The 25130-nt window shown below is 42.1% G+C and overlaps 1 protein-coding gene across 1 annotated transcript in view; it reads left to right on the top strand.

Annotated features, from left to right (window-relative positions):
* The window catches only part of LOC142694207 (uncharacterized), a 308282-nt gene that overhangs the window by 28741 nt on the left and 254411 nt on the right, over positions 1-25130 (top strand). Inside the window, 4 exon segments of the mRNA XM_075847611.1 lie at positions 13920-14017; positions 14109-14187; positions 17607-17704; positions 17870-17981. Of these exon segments, the coding sequence (XP_075703726.1) occupies positions 13920-14017; positions 14109-14187; positions 17607-17704; positions 17870-17981 (387 nt within the window).

The raw sequence follows: 25130 nt of genomic DNA, 5'->3' as shown, positions 1-25130 counted from the left end.
CAGTGCCCATATAGGTAGTGCCACACCTCCTGTATTTAGTCCCCTCTGTATTTGGTACCACCCCTGCTGTACATAGCGCCACCCCCCCCTCTGTAATTGGCATCCCCTTCTTGTACATAGCACTACTGTAACTCCCTGTAGGAGCGTAATCCCTCTGGCCGAAGATTCCGCTCCTACAGGAAGCAGCTGATGTCTCTGTCCATATATGCGATCTGACACCGGGGATTCCACTCCTAGAGAGAGACACTAATTCACTATGCAAATGGACAGTGACGTCAGGGTATCTCTCTAGAAGCGGAATCCCCAGCCGGTGCAATTTGACACCGGGGATTCCGCTCTGGTGATGCTATCTACAGCGGGTGGGGGGGGGGTTTGCTATCTGCAGGGGGTGGCACTATCTACAGCGGGGGCTCCCTCTAGGAGGGGAATCCTCGGCGAGAGCGCTGACCGGAGTTTCCGATGTTTGAGGGAGCTTAGGTGGCGCTACCTACAGAGAGTTTTGCGTTACCTACAAGGGGGTTGTGGGTGGCACTATCTACAGTGGGGGGGGGCATGTATTCCGGGGCTCTCAAAGCCCCGGCCGACATGAGAGTACAGCGCTGCTCACCCTGAAGCAGCACTGCACTCATTAAACCCGTTCCAGGCTGTCGACGTTTATACACGTGCTAACTGCACATGGCATCAGCAGTTAGACAGTATATAGCCGTATGGTAGTCGTGAAGGGGTTAATTGATCTTAATCAGATAATTCAGTTGAAGAAAAACTAACAATGACCTCTTTACATTAAACATTCACATTGAGGAGTAACTAAAAGTGATACATACAAACTGATCTTTCTTCTTTTTATATATACTTCACAGAATTTTCTGCTCTAAAATTTTGCATTCACAACAAAAAATGTTTTCAAATGGGAATTTCCCGCTTCTGTACCTTTTTTATTTATTTATTTATTTTTTTTAATCTGACGCATGCCTCAAATAGTCCAGAACTTTACATAAAACTTTACCTCCGTTTTCACAACACTTCATGAATACCGTTATCAAACAAACTAACTTTGGGATAACATCTAGAGAGCTACTGATATGTTAATCATTGTACAAACACCAGTTCAATACTTGGGGAGAAAACTATTCCCCTGTCACTACACACAACTTAACTGAAAATTTTCCGTATTCTTTGCAGTGGGGAAGATACTGGCCAGGTTTCAGGCCACCCTGAGAACAGGTCTACACATACGAGCACATTTTCACACACACCTACCTCGGGTAGTTGTATGTTCTGCAGTCGCTGGAACGGGTAATCTGGCTGGGTGCACTTTAAATAGGTACCTTTGCTGCTGCTACAAACCAGCATTATTAAATCCATGGACAAGCCAATTTGCTGACACCTGCTGCACATACTCTCTTTTGCCAGGTATGTCATCTCTTACGCTCTCAATTGGCTAACCCGATGAGCCAACAAAGTCCCTTATGCCAATGGGCCCATAATCGTGGGCGATGCCAAAAGCGTACCTAGAGTCAGTGTAAATGTCGGCCGTCTTACCTTTTGCCTGATTACAATCCTCAGCGAGCACCTCCAGCTCCGCTCCTTGAACAGAACAAGAAGGTGAGAGTGGTCTCTGGATGATTTACCTCGTGCACGAGATCGTGACTACCATGTATCCTGTCTTGTACATACTATATATGATGAAGTAGCTCTAGATTACAAATTTACATTGAAAACCCATGTTTCATATAGATATTTCAAAAGGTTGGAGTTCTATTTTTCCACATTCATCTGATAATCCAGAACACTTGTAAATCCCACCCCCATCAGGTCCTGTAAATGCCTGATTAACACCACAAACAAAAATGATTTTACTAAAATCTGGCATAAAATTAACAATGTTCAGACAATTTTCACCTCCTTCCCATCTAAATCTGTAAAGCCTCATCTGTGGGTGACGTCACCTCGGCAGATTTGCTGGAGGGGGATGGTCTCTTACACAATAGCTCATATTGGGGGGAGACTACAGCACAGCATACCCAGTGCCATATTTACCATTCTGGAAGGATCTGAGAACCATCTACACAGAAAAACTCCGTCTGGGTTGCTATCAAAATCTGGGTTACTCTCATACACGTTTTGTAGACCACCATGATCCAAATGAATTCAAAACAAATAATTTTCGGGTCGGCCGTGATTTTCAGGTCGGCCGGCCACGGAGTGACCGCTGAGAGCCGCCCTCAAATCGCGGGCCGTGCACATGGCTGCGGCCATTATTTTCAATGAGCCCGGACCGCAGAACACGGCCATAATAAGACATGCCCGTTCTTTCTTCGGTGCGGGCTCCTGGGCCATGCACAGACCGTGAAAACCACGGTCGTGTGCATGGCCCCATAGGAATGAATGGGGCCGCAATTCTCACGTGGATTTTCGGGGGAATTGCGGATGCAAAAGCACGTTTGTGTGCTTGAGGCCTTAGGCAGTACTATAGCACTTGGTTACATGTGTAAATACAAAAATAACAATTGTAATTCTTTATCCAGTAAATCAGAAATGTAACTAATATATCTAATAAATATATATAATATTAATTACTGCAACCCAATAAACTAGATGTGGGAGTAGGGAACAAGTGGGGTACATACATTTTCAAGACCCCGTGTCTCACAATATCTGTATTTTAATTCATTTGAATTAACTTCAAACCATTACAAAGTTAAATCTTATCAGATCATAACACATGACTATGCAGCGTAGCGAAACACGGTCCAGCAGTCCATATTTTGTATCTTTTATGCAGACAAATTTAGCTTGCTGTAATATTTTACTCCCTCTGTGTACTTACGGACAACAGCGCATATGTAGAGATAAAACACATTACTTTAAGAACTGATTACATTTATAGCTCTAATTATTTAACCCCATACACAAGACGCTAAAATTTTTACACCGTACTGCTGTTTAACCTCTTCCCGTGCTACGCCGCAATAGTACGTCCTGCAGCGGGGTTAGTTCCCGCATCCAGACGTACTATTGCGGAGTAGTTCCCGGCGCACACTGTCCTAACGGACAGTGTCCGGGAGGTCAGCTGTCCCGGACAGCTGACACTCCAGCCTTGCCGGTTAGCGGACCATCGCCGCTGATTTCGGCAATTAACCCCATAAATGCGGCGATGGATTGCCGTCGACGCATTTAAGGGGTTTGAAGCACATCGGCAGCCCCCACGAAGTGATCGTGGGGGCTACCGATGCTTGTCACGGCAATCGGAGGTCAGACAATTCCCTCCGGGTTGCCATGTACGGAAGCCTCGGAGGAGCAGCCTCCACCGGTCCTCCGAGGCTTCCTGACAGTGTGACTGTCACGTCACAATGACAGTTAGAATACATTACACTACGTGTGTAGTGTAATGTACTCTAGCAGCGATCAAAGCTGCAAGTCTAAGTGTCCCCTAGTGGGACAAGTGAAAAAAGTAAAAAAAAGAATAAAAATGTTTTAAAAAAAGTGTAAAAATAAGTTATAAGTTTTATATAAACAAGCACTGCATTTTTTTCCTATAAGTCTTTCATTATAGGAAAAAAATGAACACGTTAAAAAAAGTGCACATATTTGGTATCCCCGCGTTCGTAACGACCCCAACTATAAAACTATAATGTTATTTTTCCCGCACGATGAACACCCTAAAAAAAATCAAAAAACGACACCAGAATCGCTATTTTTTGGTCACCACCCCTCCCAAAATAGAGAATAAAAAGTGATCAAAAAGTCGCATGTACCCGAAAATAATACCGATAAAAACTACAACCCGTCCCGCAAAAAACAAGCCCTTACACAGCTTTTTTGACTGAAAAATAAAAAAAGTTACGGCTCTCAGAATATGGTGACACAGAAAATAAATTATTTTATAAAAAAAGTGATTTTATTGCGCAAACGCTGCAAAACGTAAAAAAAACCCTATATACATATGGTATCGCCGTAATCGTACCGACCCGCAGAATAAAATATAATGGTCATTTATAGTGCACGGTGAACGCCGCAAAAATTGAACTAAAAAACATTGTCAGAATTGCTTGTTTTTGGTCACCCGGCTTGCAAAAAAATGTAATAAGTGATCAAAAAAATCGCATGTACCCCAAAATGGTACCAATGAAAAGTACAGATTGTCCCGCAACAAATAAGCCCTCACGCAGCTCCGGTGGTGAAAAAATAAAGAAGTTCTGGCTCCCTGGAATATAGCGATGCAAAATGTGCATTGTTTTCTAAAAGCGGGTAACATCCCACACCATTTATCAGTGGGACACCGGCCACAGATCTATGAATTATTATTTCTTTACCGCATTTTTATACCCTCTTATTATGCCCTGATGTTATCCGCACAGATTACATATGCCCCCACATTATAAACTGAAATAACAGCAAAACCCCAAACAGAAAAACTACCAAGCAAAATCTGCGCTCCATAGCAAAATGGCGTCCCTCCCTTCTGAGCCCTGCAACGTGCCCAAACAGCTGTTTGCGTCCACATATATGGCATCGCGATACCCAGGAGAACATGGTTTAACATTTTATGAGGTATTTATCTTCAGTGGCACAAACTGGGCACAACATATTATGCACTAAAATGGCATATCAGTGGAAAATTGCACTATTCACACCATCCGCTGTGCATTAACCCCTTTGAGCACTATGACTTAATAGCACGTCATGGTGCGGGGGTGATGTATGGAGCGGGTGTCGGCTGTGAATTACAGCTGACACCCGGGACTAACAGACAGGAACAGCGATCGCGCTGTTACAGGAGTCTGTAAAAATAACAATATACTGCAATACATTAGTATTGCAGCATATTTATTGTACCCGCGAACCAATGATCGATGGTACAAGTCCCCTAAGGGGACTAATAAAATGTGTAGAAGAATTAGTTATTAGTAGTGAGAAAGAAAAAAGTTTAGTTAAAAAAAAAAAAACCTTTTCCCATTTTTCTTCAAAAGTAATGTAAAAAAATAAACAGAATTGTTATCGCTACGTCCGTAAAAGGCCGAACTATTACAATATACCATTATTTAACTCGCACGGTGAAGACCGTAAAAAACTTAAATAATTTAAACCACCAAAATTGCTGTAGTTTTCGTTTTTACCGCACGGCGAAAGCTTTAAAAACGAAAACCCCAAAAAATGGAATCAGATTTTCTTCCTATATTTTCCTATTTTTTTTCAGTTTCCCAGTACTTTTTAGTACATGGTACCAATAGAAATAAGCCCTCACGCTGCTCTACTGACGGAAAAAGAAAAAAGTTATGGCTCTTGGAAGGCGGGTAGTGAAAAACGAAAATAAGAAAGCAAAAAATGGATCAGTCCTGAAAGGGTTACTTCATTTCTAATGAAAAAAATGTATGACCCCATGTGGGGTATTTCCGTACCCGGGAGAAATAGCTTTACAAAAATTGGTTGTTTATTTCTCCTTTATCCCTTGTGAAAATAAGAAAATTCAACATTTTAGTGGAAAAAAATTGTGATATTAATTCTCTCCGCCTAATTCTAATAAATTCTGCAAAAGACCCGTGGAGTCTAAATGCTCACTATACCCCTAGAAAAATTCCTTGAGGGGTGTTTCCAAAATGGGGTAACTTGGGGGGCTTCCACTGTTTTGGTCCCTCCAGGGCGTTGCAAAGGCGGCATGGCACCGAAAAACAATCCAGCAAAATCCGTGCTCCAAAATCCAAATGGCGCTACTTCCCTTCTGAGCGCTGCCATGGGTCCAATCAGCAGTTTATTACCACATATGGGGTATTGCCGTAATCAGGAGAAAATGCTTTACAAATGTTGTGGTTCTTTTTTCCTTTATTCCTTGTAAAAATTTCACATTTCTATGCTTTTTCAGAAAAAAAGTTGATTTTCATTTTCACTGCCTAATTCCACTAAATTCTGCAAAAAACCTGTGTGGTCAAAATGCTAACTATACCCCTAGATAAATTCCTTGAGAGGTGTAGTTTCCAAAATGGGGTCACTTTTGGGGGGTTTCCCCTGTTTTGGTCTCTCCAGGGCTTTGCAAACGCGACATGGAACCGAAAACCAATCCAGCAAAATCCGTGCTCCAAAATCCAAATGGCGCTCCTTCCCTTCTGAGCCTTGCTGTGGGTCCAATCAGCAGTTTATTACCACATATGGGATATTGTCGTAATCGGGAGACATATGTTGGGGTGCATTTTCTATATTATCTCTTGTAAATATTAAAAATGTCTAAGTTTTTTCAGAAAAAAGTAGATTTTCATTTTTACAGACTAATTCTGATAAATTTAGCGAAAAACTTGTGCGTCAAAATGCTAACTATACACCTAGATAAATTCCTTGAGGGGTGTAGTTTCCAAAATGGAGTAACCTTTGGGGTGTTTCCACTGTTTTGGCACCACAAGACCTCTTAAAACCTGACAAGGTGCCTAAAATATATTCTAAAAAAAAGGAGGCCCAAAATCCACTTGGTGCTCCTTTGCTTCTGAGGCTGGTGCTTCAGTCCATTATCACACTAAGGCCACATGTGGGATATTTCTAAAAACGGCAGAATCTGGGCAATGAAATATTGAGTTTCTCTGGTAAAACCTTCTGTGTTACAAAAAAAAATGTATTAGAAATGAATTTCGGCAAAAAAAAATTAATTTTTAAATTTCACCTCTACTTTGCTTTAATTCCTGTGAAACGCCTAAAGGGTTAAAACACTGTGAATGCTGATTCCAATACCTTGAGGGGTGCAGTTTTCAAAATGGGGTGACTTCTGGCGATTTTTCTAATATACAAGGCCCTCAAAGCCACCTCAGAACTGAACTGGTCCCTGAACAAATAGCCTTTTGAAATTTTCTTAAAAATATATGAGATTGCTGCTAAGGGTATGTGCACACACACTAATTACGTCCATAATTGACGGATGTATTTCGGCCGCAAGTCCCGGACCGAACACAGTGCAGGGAGCCGGGCTCCTAGCATCATACTTATGTACGACTCTAGGAGTCCCTGCCTCCCCGTGGAACTACTGTCCCGTACTGAAAACATGATTACAGTACGGGACAGTTGTCCTGCAGCGAGGCAGGGACTCCTAGCATCGTACATAAGTATGATGCTAGGAGCCCGGCTCCCTGCAGTGTGTTCGGTCCGGTACTTGCGGCCGAAATACGTCCGTCAATTACGGACGTAATTAGTGTGTGTGCACATACCCTAAAGTTCTAAGCCTTGTAACGTCCTAGAAAAAGAAAAGGATGTTCAAAAAATGATGCAATCATAATGCAGACATATGGGAAATGTTAACTAGTAACTATTTTGTGTGGTATTACTATCTGTTTTACAAGCAGATACGTTTAAATTTAGAAAAATGCTAATTTTTGCAATTTTTTTCTAAATTGTGGTGTATTTCATAAATAAATACCAAAATTATCGACAAAATTTTTTCACTAACAAAGTACAACATGTCACGAGAAAACAATCTCAGAATCGCTTGGATAGGTAAAAGCATTCCAACGTTATTACCACATAAAGTAACACATGTCAGATTTGAAAAAATTGGCTGGGTCCTGAAGGCCAAACAGGCTGGGTCTTGAAGGGGTTAAGACAAGAGCATGCAATATAGATCTAAAAATCAATACTTTATTGTGGATACTCAGACTTCACACATGTCACATCACCCCCCCCCCCCCCATCACAATCTACATTAGTCATCATCATCAATTCCTTAAACCCAGCAGTCCGGATTCATTTCCCCGGTCTGTCTGTTCACAAACAGTAATTTATTAGCATCCACACAGCCTACATTTTTTAACAATAAACTCATTTGATCACATATATCATCCTCCCCACTCAACCATTCACTCTGTGGGTTGTAATCTAGGGCTTTGCTATGTATGTTGGTGATGATTTCTTTAGGGGCCCTGGGTCTGCGCCAATACCAATCTCCACTCTAATTTGTGTAGGTAGTTATACTGCTACACAGATGTGTCATTCATTTAACACACGTTATTTTACAACGGTATTCAATCCGTTGGTCTAATGATAAACTACAATAGACTTATTTGGCTGTTATGCTACAACAAAATCTATATGCCTTATTATCAAATGCGTGCTAGAAATCCGTCTGTACTGATTCCTACCTTCTGCCAGTCTAACAATGCATACAACTGGTGGTTTTTAAGGACCCTTACACATAAGGTTACAAGCTAGCAGTGTGCTTGGAACGTATAAATTGTTACTCAATCCAACATTCAAAGTTTTCTCTATTGCACTGGGTAACGGTACATACACACTTATCACAAGCAATCCCATATATATCTATTTGACCATTACAATCCTGACAAAGGACCTGATTATTACGGGACACCTTTTCAGTTGTTATAGCGTCTTTCTTACCCTGTTTATCACAATTTATTTTGCTGTACATCACACTATGGGGCTTTCCCTGTCGCTCTGCTCTCTAAGTTCTCTATCAGGACTACCACAGAAGTCCTGATGACACTACTGGATATCACCTCTGAATATCCAACTTTTCTGTCCCAGGCTCTCTGCTATAAAAGCGCATTCTGTCTCCACGACTCTCTGTATATTATAGGTCTGTTGTAAATTTCATTTATTATTTGGCTGTTGTGTAGAAACTGTTAAGGATTAAGGGGAATGTTATCCTGTTGCCTGGTTGTTCTGAAAGAGCTGAGTGTCAGGGATGCCTCACTCGGCAACTGTCCGAATAGTCTATTCAGCAAGAAATAAATGCTGGAAATAGATCACTCTGTGTGTAATGAATCTGTACAATATGATTTCACTTTTTGAATTGAATCACTGAAATAAATAAACTTTTTGATATTCTAATTCATTGAGAAGGACTAGTACAGGGGTCAAACTCAGCCAAGTAAGTGGGCCACATATAGAAAAAATGTGTAGTTGACGGGCCGCATTACTTTCAAATTTGATACATTACAAAATTATTGTTAGTCAATTAGTTATTTGAACTACTAGAACGCTATATTACTATAATACTACATTACTATAATAATATGCTAGGTTTAAACTTGACAGTGAATAGACATCACTACCAGCCAGGACGCGATGTCTATTCACAATCCTGACACTTCTGTAGTGTTTGTGTGAGATTTACAGCAAGACAAGCGTAATCTCGTTTTAAATTGACAGGTTACATCGTAATCTCGCGAGATAACGCTTGCCTTGCTGTAAATCTCACACAAACGCTACAGAAGTGTCAGGATTGTGAATAGACATCACTTCCTGGCTTGAGGTAATGTATTTTCACTGTCCGGACACTGCAGTAACGTTAGTGTGTGTATGTGGCTGCACATAGTGATTCAATAAGATCACTATATGCTCTGTAAATGAATGGGGAGAAGTGTATGACGCTGATTGGTCAGCATCATACACTTCTCTCCACAACGCCCACTTGGTCAAAAAGTAAAACACGCCCAGTTGTCCGTTAAGACACTCATTAGCATAAAGCTAAAATAGGTCATAACTCCGTCAAAAAAGATTGTTTTTCTAAATAAAAAACACTGCTGTAATCTACATTACAGCGACGATCACATTATTTACAAGACAGGGCACTTATAATGTGGTGACATAGCCTCTTTAAGTGTCGCTACATGCAGTCCGGCAGCTTAGTTGGCAGACACACAAATGTCAAAATTAGGCAGCCCCTTTTTATATCGTGTACATACTGCCACGGTGCCCTCTGTAGATGCTGCCACGGTGCCCTCTGTAGATGGTGCCCTCTGTAGATGCTGCCAAGGTGCCCTCTGTAGATGCTGCCACATATATACTGCCTTATATGGACAGCGATGTCAGGGGATTCCAGAGTCGCAGAGCCTATGCTAGCTCTCTGCCCGGGACTCCGCTCTGGGGAAGACCATGACAAAACTGTCCATATATGGACAGCGATGTCGGGGGATTCCACTGAATACCGGAGCAGGGCCTATAGTAGCGGCTCTGTGTCCCGTGGGCCGCAGATGTCCGCCTCAGGGGCCGCATGCGGGCCGTGTGCATGAGACCCCTGGACTAGTATATAACTTTATTTAAATGTATTTAACTTTGTTTTACTAGTCCCCTTAATGATTGTTAGATCGCTTGCGTGATATACCGCAGTATATTGTTATACTAAGGCAGGGCTTCATAGGCGTACAAGGATGGCAGACCTGGGGGCCTTCATCAGGCTGCCATGCCAGCCATTGGCACCCTGCAATCGCGCCGGGTGGGCTATGGCCCGTCAGAGGGGGGCCGCCCCCGTTTCTAACCACTTAGATCCCGCTCGTTGCACTAAAGTGCCGGCTGTTAGACACTCGTTCTATGGAGCAGACTCAGCCCGTGAGCCCGCTCCATACACACCCCCCCCCCCACACGACCTGAGCCGTATATATACGGTGAATGTCGGAAAGGGGTTAATCATTAAATTCATTGTTTCCTTCAGTCCTATTCCCACAGGTGTATAAAATCAAGCAAGTCGCAATGCAGTTGCCTGTACTGACATCTGTGATAGAATGGGTCAGTGTATAGAGATCACTGAACCCCAGCGCGGTCCTGTAATAGGTTGTCACCGCTGCAAAAAGTTGCTTCTGGAAATGTCTTCCCTCCTAGATATTCCACCATTAACGGAGTGTGGAATTATTGTAAAGTGGAAGCGTTAGGATTTACAGCAACTCGGGCACGAAGTGACAGACCACGTAAAGTTACAGAGCGTTCACTTAGTGTTGAGGAGCATAGTGCAGAAAAGTCACCAGCGCTCTTCTGACTGGATTTCCCGCAATGAAATCCGTTGTGGAAAATCCGCAGTGTGTGCGGTGTGTGTGTGTGTGTGTGTGTGTGTGTGTGTGTGTGTGTGTGTGTGTTCCTATCCAAAATGCTGCCACGACACCAAGAGAGAGCCTGTGAGTACTGCTTCCCCCGCCCACACAGAATGATTGACAGCTTTTCCTTTGTGATCCTGCTCATAAAATCTGAAGGTGTGACAGACGTTCCTGTTGGAGCCGATGCCTGAGCTCCAAACACATGTTCCTTTGCTTTACCTCCTGACTGTGAAGCATATGTAAGGAGTGATGCTGGTAGTGGTTTAAATCAGCACTATTTTACACACTTGTGCGTATTTGTGGGGAGGCTTAGGGTATGGTCTCATGTAGCAGCTCATCAAGTTTGTCTCACTTGCATTGGCCAATGCAAGTCTAGAAGGTTTTTGTTGGGTATTACCGGCACATTCATGCTGCCATTAGCCAGCACATGCGGTCATAAATTCGCCCGCATGTGCCTGCCCTTACATAGGACAGTACCCCAAGGCTAGTGCTATACCTAGAATTTTACCGCTCGCTACAAAAATATCGCTGTCTATAGTAATGCATTTGACTACTACTACTAAACACACTATTTATTGGACTACAAAAAATCGGTGTGATAAATCGCTGTCCTAAAAAATGCATTGAGTAGCTTGAAAATCTCTTCAAAATCGCTCCAATCAAGTGATTTGCTAGCAATTTTTTTATTTTATTTTATTTTTTTAAATCACTGTCTACTAAGATTTCAGAGCTACTTACTTGACTGGAGGAATTTTTAAAGAGATTTTCAATCTACTCAGAGCATTTTTATGGACAACGATATCACATTTGTAGTGTGAGAAATACTCTTTGTGTAGCCCTAGTCTACTGAATTCCTGTGGACAGTGATTGTTTTTTCCTAGTGAGCAAAAAAAAGTTTGTCTAGGCCCAGCCTTATTCATGATAAGAACAAATCATATTCTGTGAAATGTTTCAGAATTATATTGTGGAGGATGGTCAGTCGTACCAGTATGTTACTGCCAGTCCTCAATCTCCGCCAGTGTGCTAGGCCAGTAGATCGCAAAGCTAAGATATACACTGATCCAGTCAGAACAGTAAAACCACCTCCCTAATATTGTGTAGGTGTCGCCAAAACCGCTTTGACCCATTGAGACGTGGAGACCACAATACCTATGAAGGTTCCTGTGGTATCTGGCCCAAGTTGTTAGCAGATACTTGAAGTCTTATAAGTTATGAGGTGGGTCTTCTATGGATCTGAGTCTTCTCCAGCACATCCCACAGATGATCGATCAGATTAGGGTCTGAGGAGTTTGGAGGCCAAGTCAACACCTCATGTTCCGAAGACCGTTTCTGAACAACTTTTGCGCTGTGGCGGGGTACATTATTCTGCTGAGAGAAGCCACGGTTATTAGAGAATACTGTTGCCATGAAGGGGTGTACTTGTCTGACACGTACCACCTACCTAAACATTGTTACAAATAACATCCACATAAATACCAGGACCCAATGTTTTCCAGCAGAACATTTCCCAGAGCATCACACTGCCTCCGCCGGCTTGTCGTCTTCTCATAGTGCATCCTGGTGCCACCTCTTCCCCGGTAAGCAACAGACATGCGCCAGGATGTTCAGATGATGTAAAAGTAATGCGTAATTTATTAGACCAGGCCACCTTCTTCCAATTCTCCATGGTTCAGTTCTGATACTTGCGTGCCTATTGTATGCTCATTTTTCAGTGCACAGGGGTCAGTATTGGAACTCTGTCTGGTCTATGAATCCACATATGCAATAAGCTGCAATACTCTGTATCTCTGTAAAACCGCAGATAAACTAGGGTAATTCTGAAGGGAAAATTTGCACTCAATATTGCATTTTTTGATGCAGACCACACATTTTGATGAAACTAGTGCGGATTATCGGCTGCGGATATTGTGTGTGGTGTGTGGTTTTTTTTTGTGTTTTTTATAAAATTGTCAGACAAAATTCTGAGACGTAAATGCAACATAACTTAACATGCCGCATCACAGTTTAACTAAACAAAATGATGCAACGTCTATATGAGATTACCTGAAATCTTATTTATTTATCTGGTACTGTATTACGCTGAGGATTTGCTTCAGGGAGATCTGCGTAGCAAATGCTTCATGTGCATGTAGCCTCCCTGATGGTGCTGTTATGGGTTAACGGAAAACCAATTACTAGTAAATAATTAAAGATATACAATTTTTATTTTTCCCAGAACAGCACCAGGGAAAAAACTTGGGTTATATAAATGTAGAGCTTTTTCCAACACTTCAGTGGTTTTCCATTCCTTGTGGAGAGGAAACTTGGAGTAGATGCTTTCCATACTACAGATACTTTAAAAAATTGGGCTTGTTCAGCTTGCAAAAAAGACACCTTGGAGATATACTTATACATGTTAATAAGATCATGTGTGGTCAATACAAAGAACTGGCACATACTCTGTTCTTTACAAAGTACCAGGGGACATTCATTGCTTGTGGAAGAAAGAAGTTTCAAACAGCAATATAGGAAAAGGTTCTTTACAGTTAGAGTAGTCAAACTATGGAACACCCCCTATCCCAAGAGGTAGTAATGGTAGTAATTTCCTGACGAATGGCATTGATGGTTATAACTAATCTAGCAATAAAAGACGTGTAATTGATTGAGAAAGGTTGAGCTTGATGGAGCTGTGTCCTTTTTCAAACTACGTAACTTTAATAAAATATGACGGCCTTCACCGTAGCTTCCTTCTCTTATATTTTAGATTTCCCGAACTAGCAGAGGTGTAATCGTTCCAGGGCGAAGCCCTGGCACATTTTTCGATTGACCGGGCCCTCTTAAAAGTGGCCCCACTGTACCCTTCAGCTTTCAACTGTGTGCGCATTCTCAGGGTATATTTGAATACTGTGATGGAGTAGGGAGCAGTCAGTGCCCCGCCATTCCCTCTGGTAGGCCGCATTAGGACTGTTGCTTATAAGACGCTGGGACCTTGGGACAAGTGGTGAGCACCACAACATTGCAACTCAGCCCCTGATAAATAAACAACATAGAATTGGAAATGTTGAGAGAAGTGCCTGATATATAGACAGACATACAGTAGTATTGTATTTAGTCACTGTGTGTTTGTGTCTCCCACAGATAGATCCATTTGGGGAAATTCACCAGAGAGATGTCCCAGTCCTCTGTATTCCCAGGACTGTCCAGAGGAAAATCACAATGTCCCAGAGAATCATCAGGTAGATGCTGCTAAAGTCTCACCAAAATAATACCATAAAGTAGTTGAATTCAAGTTCATTATAGATAATTTTTTTTCTCTTGTCTGTTTAGGGTGAAAATCTGATTAATATTAAGGTTGAAGTTATAGATGAAGCAGAAGAGGCGACGGACTTAAGGGCTGATCAGCAATGTAAGGAGCGGGAGACTTTCATTGCTTCTGAAAGAAAAGCCCTGTTTTAAAGAGGCTCTGTCACCACATTATAAGTGGCCTATCTTCTATATAAGAAGATCGGCGCTATAATGTAGGTGACAGTAATGCTTTTTATTTAGAAAAACGATTTATTTTAAACCACTTTATGAGCGATTTTTAGCTTTATGCTAATGAGTTTCTTAATGCCCAAGTGGGCGTGTTTTTACTTTAGACCAAGTGGGCGTTGTACAATCAGCTTCATACACTTCTTTCCATTCATTTACAATGCACTAGTGATATAGTTACATCGTTATGTGTAGCTACATACACTAACATTACTGCAGTGTCCTGATACTGAATATACATCACAACCAGCCTGGACGTGATGTTTATTCAGAATCCTGACACTTCTGAATCTTTTCTGTGAGATTCCAGCAAGGCAAACGTAATCTCACGAGATTACAATCACCTGTCATTTCAAACGAGATTATGCTTGCCTTGCTGGAATCTCACAGAAAATATTCAGAAGTGTCAGGATTCTGAACAAATATCACGTCCAGGCTGGTAGTGATGTATATTCATTATCAGGACACTGCAGTAATGTTAGTGTTTGTGTATGTGGCTGCACATAGCGATATAACTATATCGCTAGTGCAGTGTAAATGAATGGAGAGAAGTGCATGATGCTGATTGGTCAGTGTCATACACTCCTCCGTACAATGCCCACTTGGTCTAAAGTAAAACACGCCCACTTTGGCATTAAGAAACTCATTAGCATAAAGCTGAAAATCGCTCATAAAGTGGTTTAAAATAGATCGCTTTTCTAAATAAAAAGTATTACTGTTACCTACATTACAGCGCCGATCTCCTTATATAGGAGATAGGGCACTTATAATGTGGTGACAGAGCCTCTTTAAGGGTCAACTACATATTCCTACCATCATCTGATCATCACATGCTAACAATTTTTCCTTGAGGTCCATATCGGCAGCACCAATGAGGATTTTATCCTCCGTATTAATTAACTAATTATTTAATTAGGCACCCTACATAGGATATCCATATTGTATTTTTTTCTCTACTGTCTTCCTTGGAAGGTCAGACAGTGAAGATTCAGGATATGTTGAAGTTTTTTTTCTTCTTTCTTTTCCATGTTCTGGGTTTTCTGTACCATCTCGCGTACACCTGGGTCCAGGTGTATGTGGGTTGGCTTTTTCTGACCCCGTGGATCGGCGTATTGATAGTGCTTTCCGATGAGAGTACCTTTCTGCTTCAGCCCAAACCAAGGTTGCCCTATCCTCATAAGTCGTTGCTAAAAACCGGTCATAGCTACTCCAGATGGAGAAGGACATCGACAATGGGGTGCCTAGAGAAGATATACCTAAATCTTTTAGCATCTGATTTATTTATTTATTTTTGCTCTCTGCAGCAATCCAGCAAGTGAGATTTGCATCTCGTAATATTGCTTTCTCCTCTGCTAGGAGAAGAGCTCTGTGAATTGAACAATGAGGGTGGATTCTCACTCAAAGAATTCTTTGTGCCATGTAGCATCAGCCTAATAGGCTTTTTGGGCCAGAGTTAGACTCCGAGATGGAGAACCTGTCGAACAAAAGGGGGATATCCCTTCCACAGACGTAAATTTAAGTGGAGGTCTAGGTTTTGTTGCTCATCGAGAAACTTTGGATCAAGTAAACGGGTAAGAGGAGGTAATTCATCTTTCGGTGTCCAGAGATCAGGCTACAGATGTTTCTGGAGTTCGGGGTAGGGGCAACCCGTCTTCTAGGAAAAAGCTGAATTTCTGACAACAAGAAAATTCCTGTGGGAGGGAGACTATCCTATGTCTGCCACCAATGGTTGTCATCCATAAAAGATCTTTGGGTTCTGAACACCATAAATTGCGGCTACTGAATAGATTTCTCCTCCAGACAGGTATTTCTCCTCCCCAGAATTCTCCCACGAAAAAAAAGTCGTCCTAAAAAGGTCAATTTAGGACTCCCATAGATATGAGGGTTATAGAAGAAATGTCAACCCCTGACATAGGGAGTGGTGTTTTCTCGTGGGTGTTTCTTGTGTCGAAGACAGAGAACCATTCGATAACCTTAATCGACTTGCGGTCCCTAAACGTGTATCCACAAGAAGAATGGAGATAGTTCGGTCTGCGCACTTCTAGACAAGGGAGATTTCTTTGCCACCATAGGCTCGAAGGATGTGTATTTGTACATCCCCATCCATCTAGACCACAGAAGATTTCTGCATATTGCTGTGTGGATAAAAGGAGAGCTGCATCTTCTCCAATTCACCTTGCTCCAATTCAAAATTATATCGGCCCCACACACCTTCATAAAGAGTGTTGTCGCAGACCGATTGAATCGCGATCTTCCTTTACTGGTTTGAGAAGAAGAGATTATGATTGTTCCCTACCTAAACGACTGGCTTGTGAAGGCCAGATCTGCAGAGGTTTTTAAGGCACGTCTGCACACAATATTTAACTACATTGGGTCTCTATTGGCAGAAATGGGATCTTTCTCTTGTCCTTGACGAGCTTTATACCACCTTTTAAACCCTTGCAGGAGATTGACCTGAAACATCTAGATATCAAGGTCTGTTTCCTGGTGGATAAAATGTCACTGAAACGTGTTAGTGAGATACAGGCATTGGACGCTGCTGACCCTTATCCATTTTCATCCCAAAGGTGCTTTCATTGCAGAATATTAACCAGCAGATTGAACTGCCTGTCTTCTATCCAAATCCCTCCTCAGAGGAAGAGAATAAACTCCATTCCTTGTATGTTGATCGAGCTTTGGAAGTCTGTGAATAGGAGGTCGGATTATCTTTTCTTCTCCCATGACTGAAGAAGCCAGAAGGTCTCTAGAGTAACTGTGACCAGATGTCTATGGGAAGAGATTACCATCTGCTATAGCCAAGCAGGTCTTCAGGCCCCACGACCTATTAGAGTCCATTGCACTCGGGCAGTTGCCACGTCTCGGGCCAAAAGAAATCATGTTCCACTTGACCAAATCTGCAGGACACCTCATACTTTTATAAATCATTACAGACTAGACATCAGAAGAGCTGGGGAAGCAGCCTTTGGTCGAGTGGTGTTAAAATCTGTGTTTAATAGTAACCCACCCCAAGTTGATTATTTGCTAAATTCCCATTCCCAGCACTGCTGTTCTGCCCAATAAAGGTTGTGATTTTTTTGTTCAGCAAGCTTTGAGTTTGGACATTGCTTGATAGTACACAATGTGGCTAATGGATATCCTATATAGGGTGCCTAATTAAATAGTTAATTGATACTGTCTGTCCTATTTTCCAAGCAGGACAAATTCCCCATTTGTCCTGCTTGGACTAAAGGAACGGGAATTTACAGTTAGTAGAAATGACACTTTTCTGTCGCTGTGTGTGTGTGTTTCCTACAGATGGATATAGTAGGAGAAATCTACCAGAGAGATGTCCCAGTCTTCTGTATTCCGAGGACTGTCCAGAGGAAAATCACAATGTCCCAGAGAATCATCAGGTAGATGAAGCTGAGTCCTATACCAGATCTATATAGGGGGTGTGGAGCTTTTTGGCTCTGCGGTCTTAGATGTGGTCATAGATTTTGGTGGTTTCTTATGTTGGTCTGTTAGATTCTTCTCACACTCTGATGTATTGTACTGAATTGTCACATATGTGAAATCAGGGGGAAGATCTGACTGATATTAAATTCGAGGTTGAATCAGAAGAGCGGATGAGAGGCGATCAACAGTGTATGAGTGACGTGGAGGAGGAAATTCCAGGAGGTGTTACCACAGGTCCGTAATAATGAATTTACAAAGTGAATACCGAGGTTTCTTAATGTTTCTTAATGTTTCTTAAGGTTTCTCCTTAGTTCTACGTTACAGTAATACTTCTGCACTCTGTATAACCCATTGCCTGGACCTGAGGGAGCTTTGACTGCACATAGAAGTTCTCTACAAGGTGTTCTATGAATCCAGTCATGCATTAGGCTTAACATCAGTTTTTTGGGGGCACCAGCTGCAATTCATACCTGAACAAATGTCAGAACTGAGAGAACTCCATTTAACCCTCATCCAGACATCCTCCATTTACTGCTTTATAAGATGAGTGTGTTGGCTGTAAGTTACAGTCGACACTTCAGTGCAATGAGCAGGATCCTGCTTGTTTAACCCATTAGAGGCCATGGTCAATAGCGACTGCGGCATCTTATCTGTTAGAAATAGTGGGCAGATCCCTCTGATGCCCCATTTCCCCCCACTCCACATAATCGCTGGGTTTTGATGGTTAATGTAGGCCCCCAGATCTGCCATCTTTGTGCTCCTATTAAACCCTGCCAGAAGTACAGCTTAACGATATTCTGCAATACATTAGTATTGCAGTATATCGTTGAAGCAATTTAAGTCCCCTAGGGCAGGGCTTCTGTTGACACAATCCTGGCCAAAATATGTTAGACTGAAGTTTTAGATGGGTGTGTCAACAGACACTTGTCAATAAACATATCCAAATCCCTTAGTTATATCGATATATCGGAGAGAAGTAAGACCGAGACTACTTTGTAAACCCAAATATCCTCCTCTGCTTTATTGACAGAATGTAATTACAATAATATCTTTCAAAAGGGGATTAGGCTTGAGCTCAGCCAATCGCGTACAACGGGGAGTTGGTCGTGCTGAACCAATCACGAGCAAGAAAGGCTCCTTACATGTAAGGGTATGTTCACACTACCTCTTTTCAGACGTAATGGAGGCGTGTTACGCCTCGAATTACGCCTGAAAAGACAACTCCAATACGTCGGCAAACATCTGCCCATTGCCTGCAATGGGTCTTCCGATGTTCTGTGCAGACGAGCTGTCATTTTACGCGTCGCTGTCAAAATGACGGCTCATCAAAAGAAGTGCAGGACACTTCTTGGGACTTTTTTTGGAGCCGTTTTCTCATAGACTCTATTGAAAACAGCTCCAAAAACGGCCGTAAAAAACGCAGCAAAAAACGTCTCAAATCAGGAGCTGGTTTCCCTTGTAAACAGCTCCGTATTTTCAGACGTATTTTGTTAATCGTGTGAACATACCCTTAGACGAAAATTTCCCATAACATGCAACGTCACCACGACTGATGGGCCATAATGATGCCACAGCTGCAATATCACCAGCCTATTCCTCGTAACAAAAATGGTAAACAAACCGGTTTCCGGACGGTATGAGGCGTCCGGCTCGTTTCTCATAATAAAGAACTGGTAAATATTTCGCTATGTTCTCCATAACAAGGAATACTAAGAAACAAAAACCTATAATTGTTCAGACAATCCCAGCATGAGCTTACTTATTTTAACCCCTTAATGACTGGGCCTGAAAAGGCCTTAATGACCTGCTCAATTTTTCTGTTTTTGCCTCTGCATTTCAGCAGCCATAACTTTTTACATTTTTCAGTGACATGGCTGTATGAGGTCTTGTTTTATGCGGGAGAAGTAGTATTTTTCATTTTTTCACGCAGTTTGGGGATAGGGAAAAAATTATTTTTACCACATGAATATAGGAAAAAGCGTTTCTCGGCAGCGCTTTTTTTTTATCCCGTTCACAGGTTATTACGGTCGTGTAGATACCTAATATGTGTAGGTTTTTGTTTTTATTAAATATATTTTATGCAAAATAATTACTTTTTTTTTTTTAAACCCGTTAAGGGATAACTTTACTTACAACTTTATTTTTTACTTATAATGTGTTAGCATACTCCTGTATGCTAGTTCATTATACTGTGTCACTTTGATACAGGCTGCTGTTAGGGCAGCACATAGTGTGCCCTAACAACAGGCAAAGTGAACAGACAGCCCTGGAGTCCTCTCTAGGTACCTATGGCTGACTGCAGAGGGATTCCCCGGTCTTTAACCCCTTCAAGACACAGCCTGTTTTGACCTTCAGGACACAGCCAATTTTTTCAAATCTGACATGTTTCACTTTATGTGGTAATAACTCCGGAATGCTTTTACCTATCCAAGCGATTCTGAGATTGTTTTCTCGTGACACATTGGACTTTATGTTACTGGCAAAATTTGCTCGATACATTAAGTATTTAATTGTGAAAAACACCAAAATGTAGCGAAAAATTGCAAAAATTTGCATTTTTCTAAATTTATATGTATCGGCTTGTAAGACAGATGGTAATACCACACAAAATTGTTGCTAATTAACATCACCCATATGTCTACTTTAGATTGGCATCGTTTCTTGAACATCCTTTTATTTTTCTATGACATCACAAGGCTTAGAACTTTAGCAGCAATTTCTCACATTTTCAAGAAAATTTCAAAAGGCTATTTTTACAGGGGCCAGTTCAGATGTGAAGTGGATTTTAGGGCCTTATATATTAGAAACCTTCGATAAGTCACCCCATTTTAAAAACTTCACCCCTCAAAGTATTCAAAACAGCATTTAGAAAGTTTCTTAACCCTTTAGATGTTTCACAGGAATTAAGGCAAAGTAGATGTGAAATGTTCAAATTTCTTTTTTTTTTTGCAGAAATTCATTTTTCATCTATTTTTTTTGTAACACAGAAAGTTTTACCAGAGAAACACAACTCAATATCTATTGCCCAGATTCTGCAGTTTTTAGAAATACCCCACATGTGGCCCTAGTGCGGTAATGGACTGAAGCACCGGCCTCAGAAGCAAAGGAGCACCTAGAGGATTTTGGGGCCTCCTTTTTATTAGAAAATATTTTAGGCTCCATGTCAGGTCTGAAAGGCTCTTGCGGCACCAAAACAGTGGTAATTCCCCAAAAGTGACACCATTTTGGAAACTATACCCCTTGAGGAAATTAGGGGTATAGTGAGCATTTTGACGCCGCAGGTTTTTTGCAGAAATTATTGGAAGTAGGCCGTGAAAATGAAAATCTACATTCTTTCAAAGAAAATGTAGGTTTAGCTAATTTTTTCTAATTTCCACAAGGACTAAAAGGAGAAAATGCACCACTACTTTTGTAAAGCAATTTCTCCCGAGTAAAACAATACCCCGCATGTGGTCATAAACGGCTTTTTGGACACACGGCGGAGCTTAGAAGGGAAAGAGCGCCATTTGGCTTTTGGAGCTCAAATTTAGCAGGAATGGTTTGCGGAGACCACGTCGCATTTGCAAAGCCCCTAAGGGACCAAAACAGTGAAAACCCCAAAAAAGTGACTCCATTTAGGAAACTACACCCCTTGAAGAATCCATCTAGGGGTGTAGTGAGCATTTTGAACCCACAGGGGTTTCATAGATTTTATTAGAATTGGGCAGTGAAGATAAAAAAAATCCTTTTTTTCCAATAAGACGTAGCTTTAGCTCAACATTTTTCATTTTCTCAACAAATAAAGGAATAAAAGAACCCCAACATTTGTAAAGCAACTTCTCTGGAGTACGGCAATACCCCATTTGTGGTTATAAACTGCTGTTTGGGCACACGGCAAGGATCAGAAGAGAAGGAGTGCCATTTGGCTTTTGGAGCACAGATTTTGCTGGATTTGTTTCTTGACACCATGTCACTTTTGCAAAGCTCCTAAGGTACCAGTACGCCCCAAAAGTGACTCGATTCACGAAACTACACCCCTTGAGGAATCCATCTAGGGGTGTAGTGAGCATTTTGACCCCACAGGTGTTTCATAGATTTTATTAGAATTGGGCAGTGAAAATAAAAAAAAAACTTTTTCTTCAATAAGACGTAGTTTTAGCTGAAAATGTTTCATATTCTCAACAAATAAATGTAAAAGAGCACCCCAACACTTGTAAAGCAACTTTTCCTGTGTATGACAATACCACATATGTGGTCATAAACTGCTGTTTAGGCACAGAGTAGGGCACAGAAGGGAAGGAGCGCCATTTGGCTTTTGGAGTACAGATTTTGCTGGATTGGTTTCTGGGCGCTATGTCGCATTTGCAAAGTCCCTGTGGGACCAAAACAGTGGATCCCCCCCAGAAGTGACCCCATTTTGGAAACTACACCCCTCAAGGTATTCACCTAGGGGTGTAGTGAGCATATTAACCCCACAGATGATTGGCAGAAATTGGTGTGCACGTGATATTGCAGAGTGAAAATGGTTTTTCAATAGATATGCCAATATGTGGCGCCCAGCTTGTGCCACTGGAGACACACACCCCAAAAATTGTTAAAAGGGTTCTCCCGGGTATGGCGATGCCATATATGTGGAAGTAAACTGCTGTTTGGGCACACTGTAGGGTTCAGAAGGGAGGTAGAGCCATTTGGCTTTTGGAGCGTGGATTTTGCTTGTAGTAGTTTTGTTTGGAGTCTTACTGGTGTTTCCGTTTATAATGTGGGGGCACATGTAAGGCGGGCGGAGTATATAAGGGGCATAGTCAGGTGGTATAGTGGGGTAAAAAAAAACAATAAAATAATCCATAGATGTGTGTTACGCTGTGACACAATCCTTTCTGCACAGGCCGGTGTCGCACTAATAAATGGCCTTTACTTATCCCCCTTTTGGTCCGCACTCCGCACCTTTGAAGTTTGGGGAATTTTGCTGGGAAAGTGTTGTCCTGGTATAATACGGGCACCGTCGCTTCCAGCAGATATGTTTGGGCCCTCCCTTTCCTGGATCCCTAATTTTAGGGGCCTTGATAATTCGCCACTTGAAACAAGAAATGTTCCCCTCGGGCCGGCACAACTGCATATTTTTATTTCCTGGCTTATTGGTGCCTTGACTAATTTAATTTTTTCATAGACGTAGTGGTATGAGGGCTGGTTTTTTTTTGTGTGACGAGCTGTAGTTTTTATTGGTACCATTTTGGGGTACACGCGACTCTTTGATCACTTGTTATCCTTTTTTTTTGGGAGGCAAGGTGACCAAAAAGCAGCAATTCTGGCATATTTTTTTAGTTATTTTTATACAGCGTTCACCATGCGTTATAAATTACATGTTACCTTTATTCTGCAGGTCCATACGATTCCGGTAATACCTCATTTATAGCACTTTTTATGTTTTACAACTTTTTGCACAATAAAATAACTCTTGTAAAGAGAATGGATTTTTTCTGTCGCCAAGTTGTGAGAGCCATAACGGTTTTAAATTTTTCGTCGACGGAGCTGTATGAGGGCTTGTTTTTAGCGAGACGAGTTATAGTTTTTATAGGTACCATTTTTAGGTACATGCGACTTTTTGATCACTTTTTATTTCAATTTTCGGAAGACAAAGTGACCAAAAAATAGCAATTATGTCAGTATTTTTTAGTTATTTTTTTACGGCGTTCACTGTGCGGAATAAATAACATAATATTTTTATAGTTCAGGTCGTTACGGTCGCAGCGTTACCAAATATGTATGGCTTTATTATTTTCTTCAATAATAAATGACTTGATAAGGGAAAAAGGGCGATTGTGTTTTGTGTTATTATTTGAAACTTTTATTGTATTTTTTACAACTTTTATTTTTACTTTTTTGACACTTTTCTTTAGTCCCACTAGGGGACTTGAAGGTCCAACTGTTTGTTTGATGTTCTAATACATTGCACTACCTATGTAGTGCAATGTATTAGAACTGTCAGTTGTTCACTGACAGCAAGCCGATCAGGCTCCGCCTCTGGGCGGGGCCTAATCAGCTTACGTAATGGCAGACAGGAGTCCATTCTTAGGGCTCCTGTTGCCATGGTAGCAGTCGCCAGCCTTGCCATCTCGTGGCAAGGCTGCCGATTTGCTACAAACCTCTAGGATGCAGTGATCACAATGGATCGCTGCATCGAAGGGGTTAATGCCAGGAATCGGAGCTAGCTCCGGTTCCTGGCGATGGATCGGGGTGTCCGCTGTAACATACAGCGGACACCCACTGCTGATGACGCCGGCTCAGCTTCTGAGCTGAGCCGGCGCCATCTTGCCGATGGTACCGGAAGCCTCCTGGGCCCCGCCGACGACGGGGCATAGGAGGATTCCGTTGCTGGCGGACCGGGAGGTAAGCATTAGCCCTCCGATCGCCTTTGCAGCCACCGGCAACCCAGCGATCACGTTGCTGGGGCGCCGGTGGCTATAAACTCCTCACATGCTGCGATCGCTATTCAACGCAGCATGTGAGGGGTTAATCGGTCGGATCGGAGGCTAGCTCCGGTCCTGGCCGATACCTCAGGGTGCCAGCTGTAACATACAGCTGTCACCCGGCGGTGATGTCGCTGGCTCAGCTCCTGAGCCAGCTTCATCTCCATGACGTACAGTTACGTCGAGATGCGGGAACAGTCCATCTCCCATGACGTAACTGTACGTGATTTTGCGGGAAGGGGTTAATCACGTCATCGGGTTTCCAGTGACTAGATCAAAAAGAGGGGTCCCCTTTGATCATGCCTCAGTCACGGACCGCGGCGATCAAAGGGTTAAACAGCTGGGGTTGGAATCTTTTCCGACCCCGGCTGTATTTAGTAGGCTGCTCGAAGATCAGGAGCTGTAAGTTACAGCTCCTGCTTAGAGAATGAGCTCACAGGAGCGCTCATCAGCATCTTCTATAGCGACGCCAAAAGGCGTCGCTGTTGACGAAGCACCTGCACCGCCTGCCTTCAAAAGACGGTGGGTGGTCGTTAAAGAAACAGATAATTCTTCAAAATACAAAATGGATACTTCATAAGAGATGGAGTCACATAAAAACGTTTTCCTCACTTTCACAGCTTCTCAAACATATTCTGCTCGGGCCTAACCAGCCAATCCATGGTGATGCCGGTGCCTCACCCGCGAACAAATACTACTGTGCAGCGTGAAACAAATACTACCGTGAAGCGCTTGTATTACCCCCAGCAGCGCTAACCAAATACCACTATGCAGCTCACAATAATCCTAGCAGCACCAAATACCCCAGTACAGCACAAAATTCCCAATGGTTAGACTTTGCACTGTGAGAAGGGTGCAGCGTGCGGAGTACGCCGCAACATCTCCTGGCTAATTCACAGATAATGTAGCAGAACTAAGCTCCGTACATAAACACTAG

The sequence above is a fragment of the Rhinoderma darwinii genome, chromosome 1, assembly GCF_050947455.1.
Source record: "Rhinoderma darwinii isolate aRhiDar2 chromosome 1, aRhiDar2.hap1, whole genome shotgun sequence".
NCBI lineage: Eukaryota > Metazoa > Chordata > Amphibia > Anura > Rhinodermatidae > Rhinoderma > Rhinoderma darwinii.
This window is presented reverse-complemented; position numbering and strand designations above follow the sequence as displayed.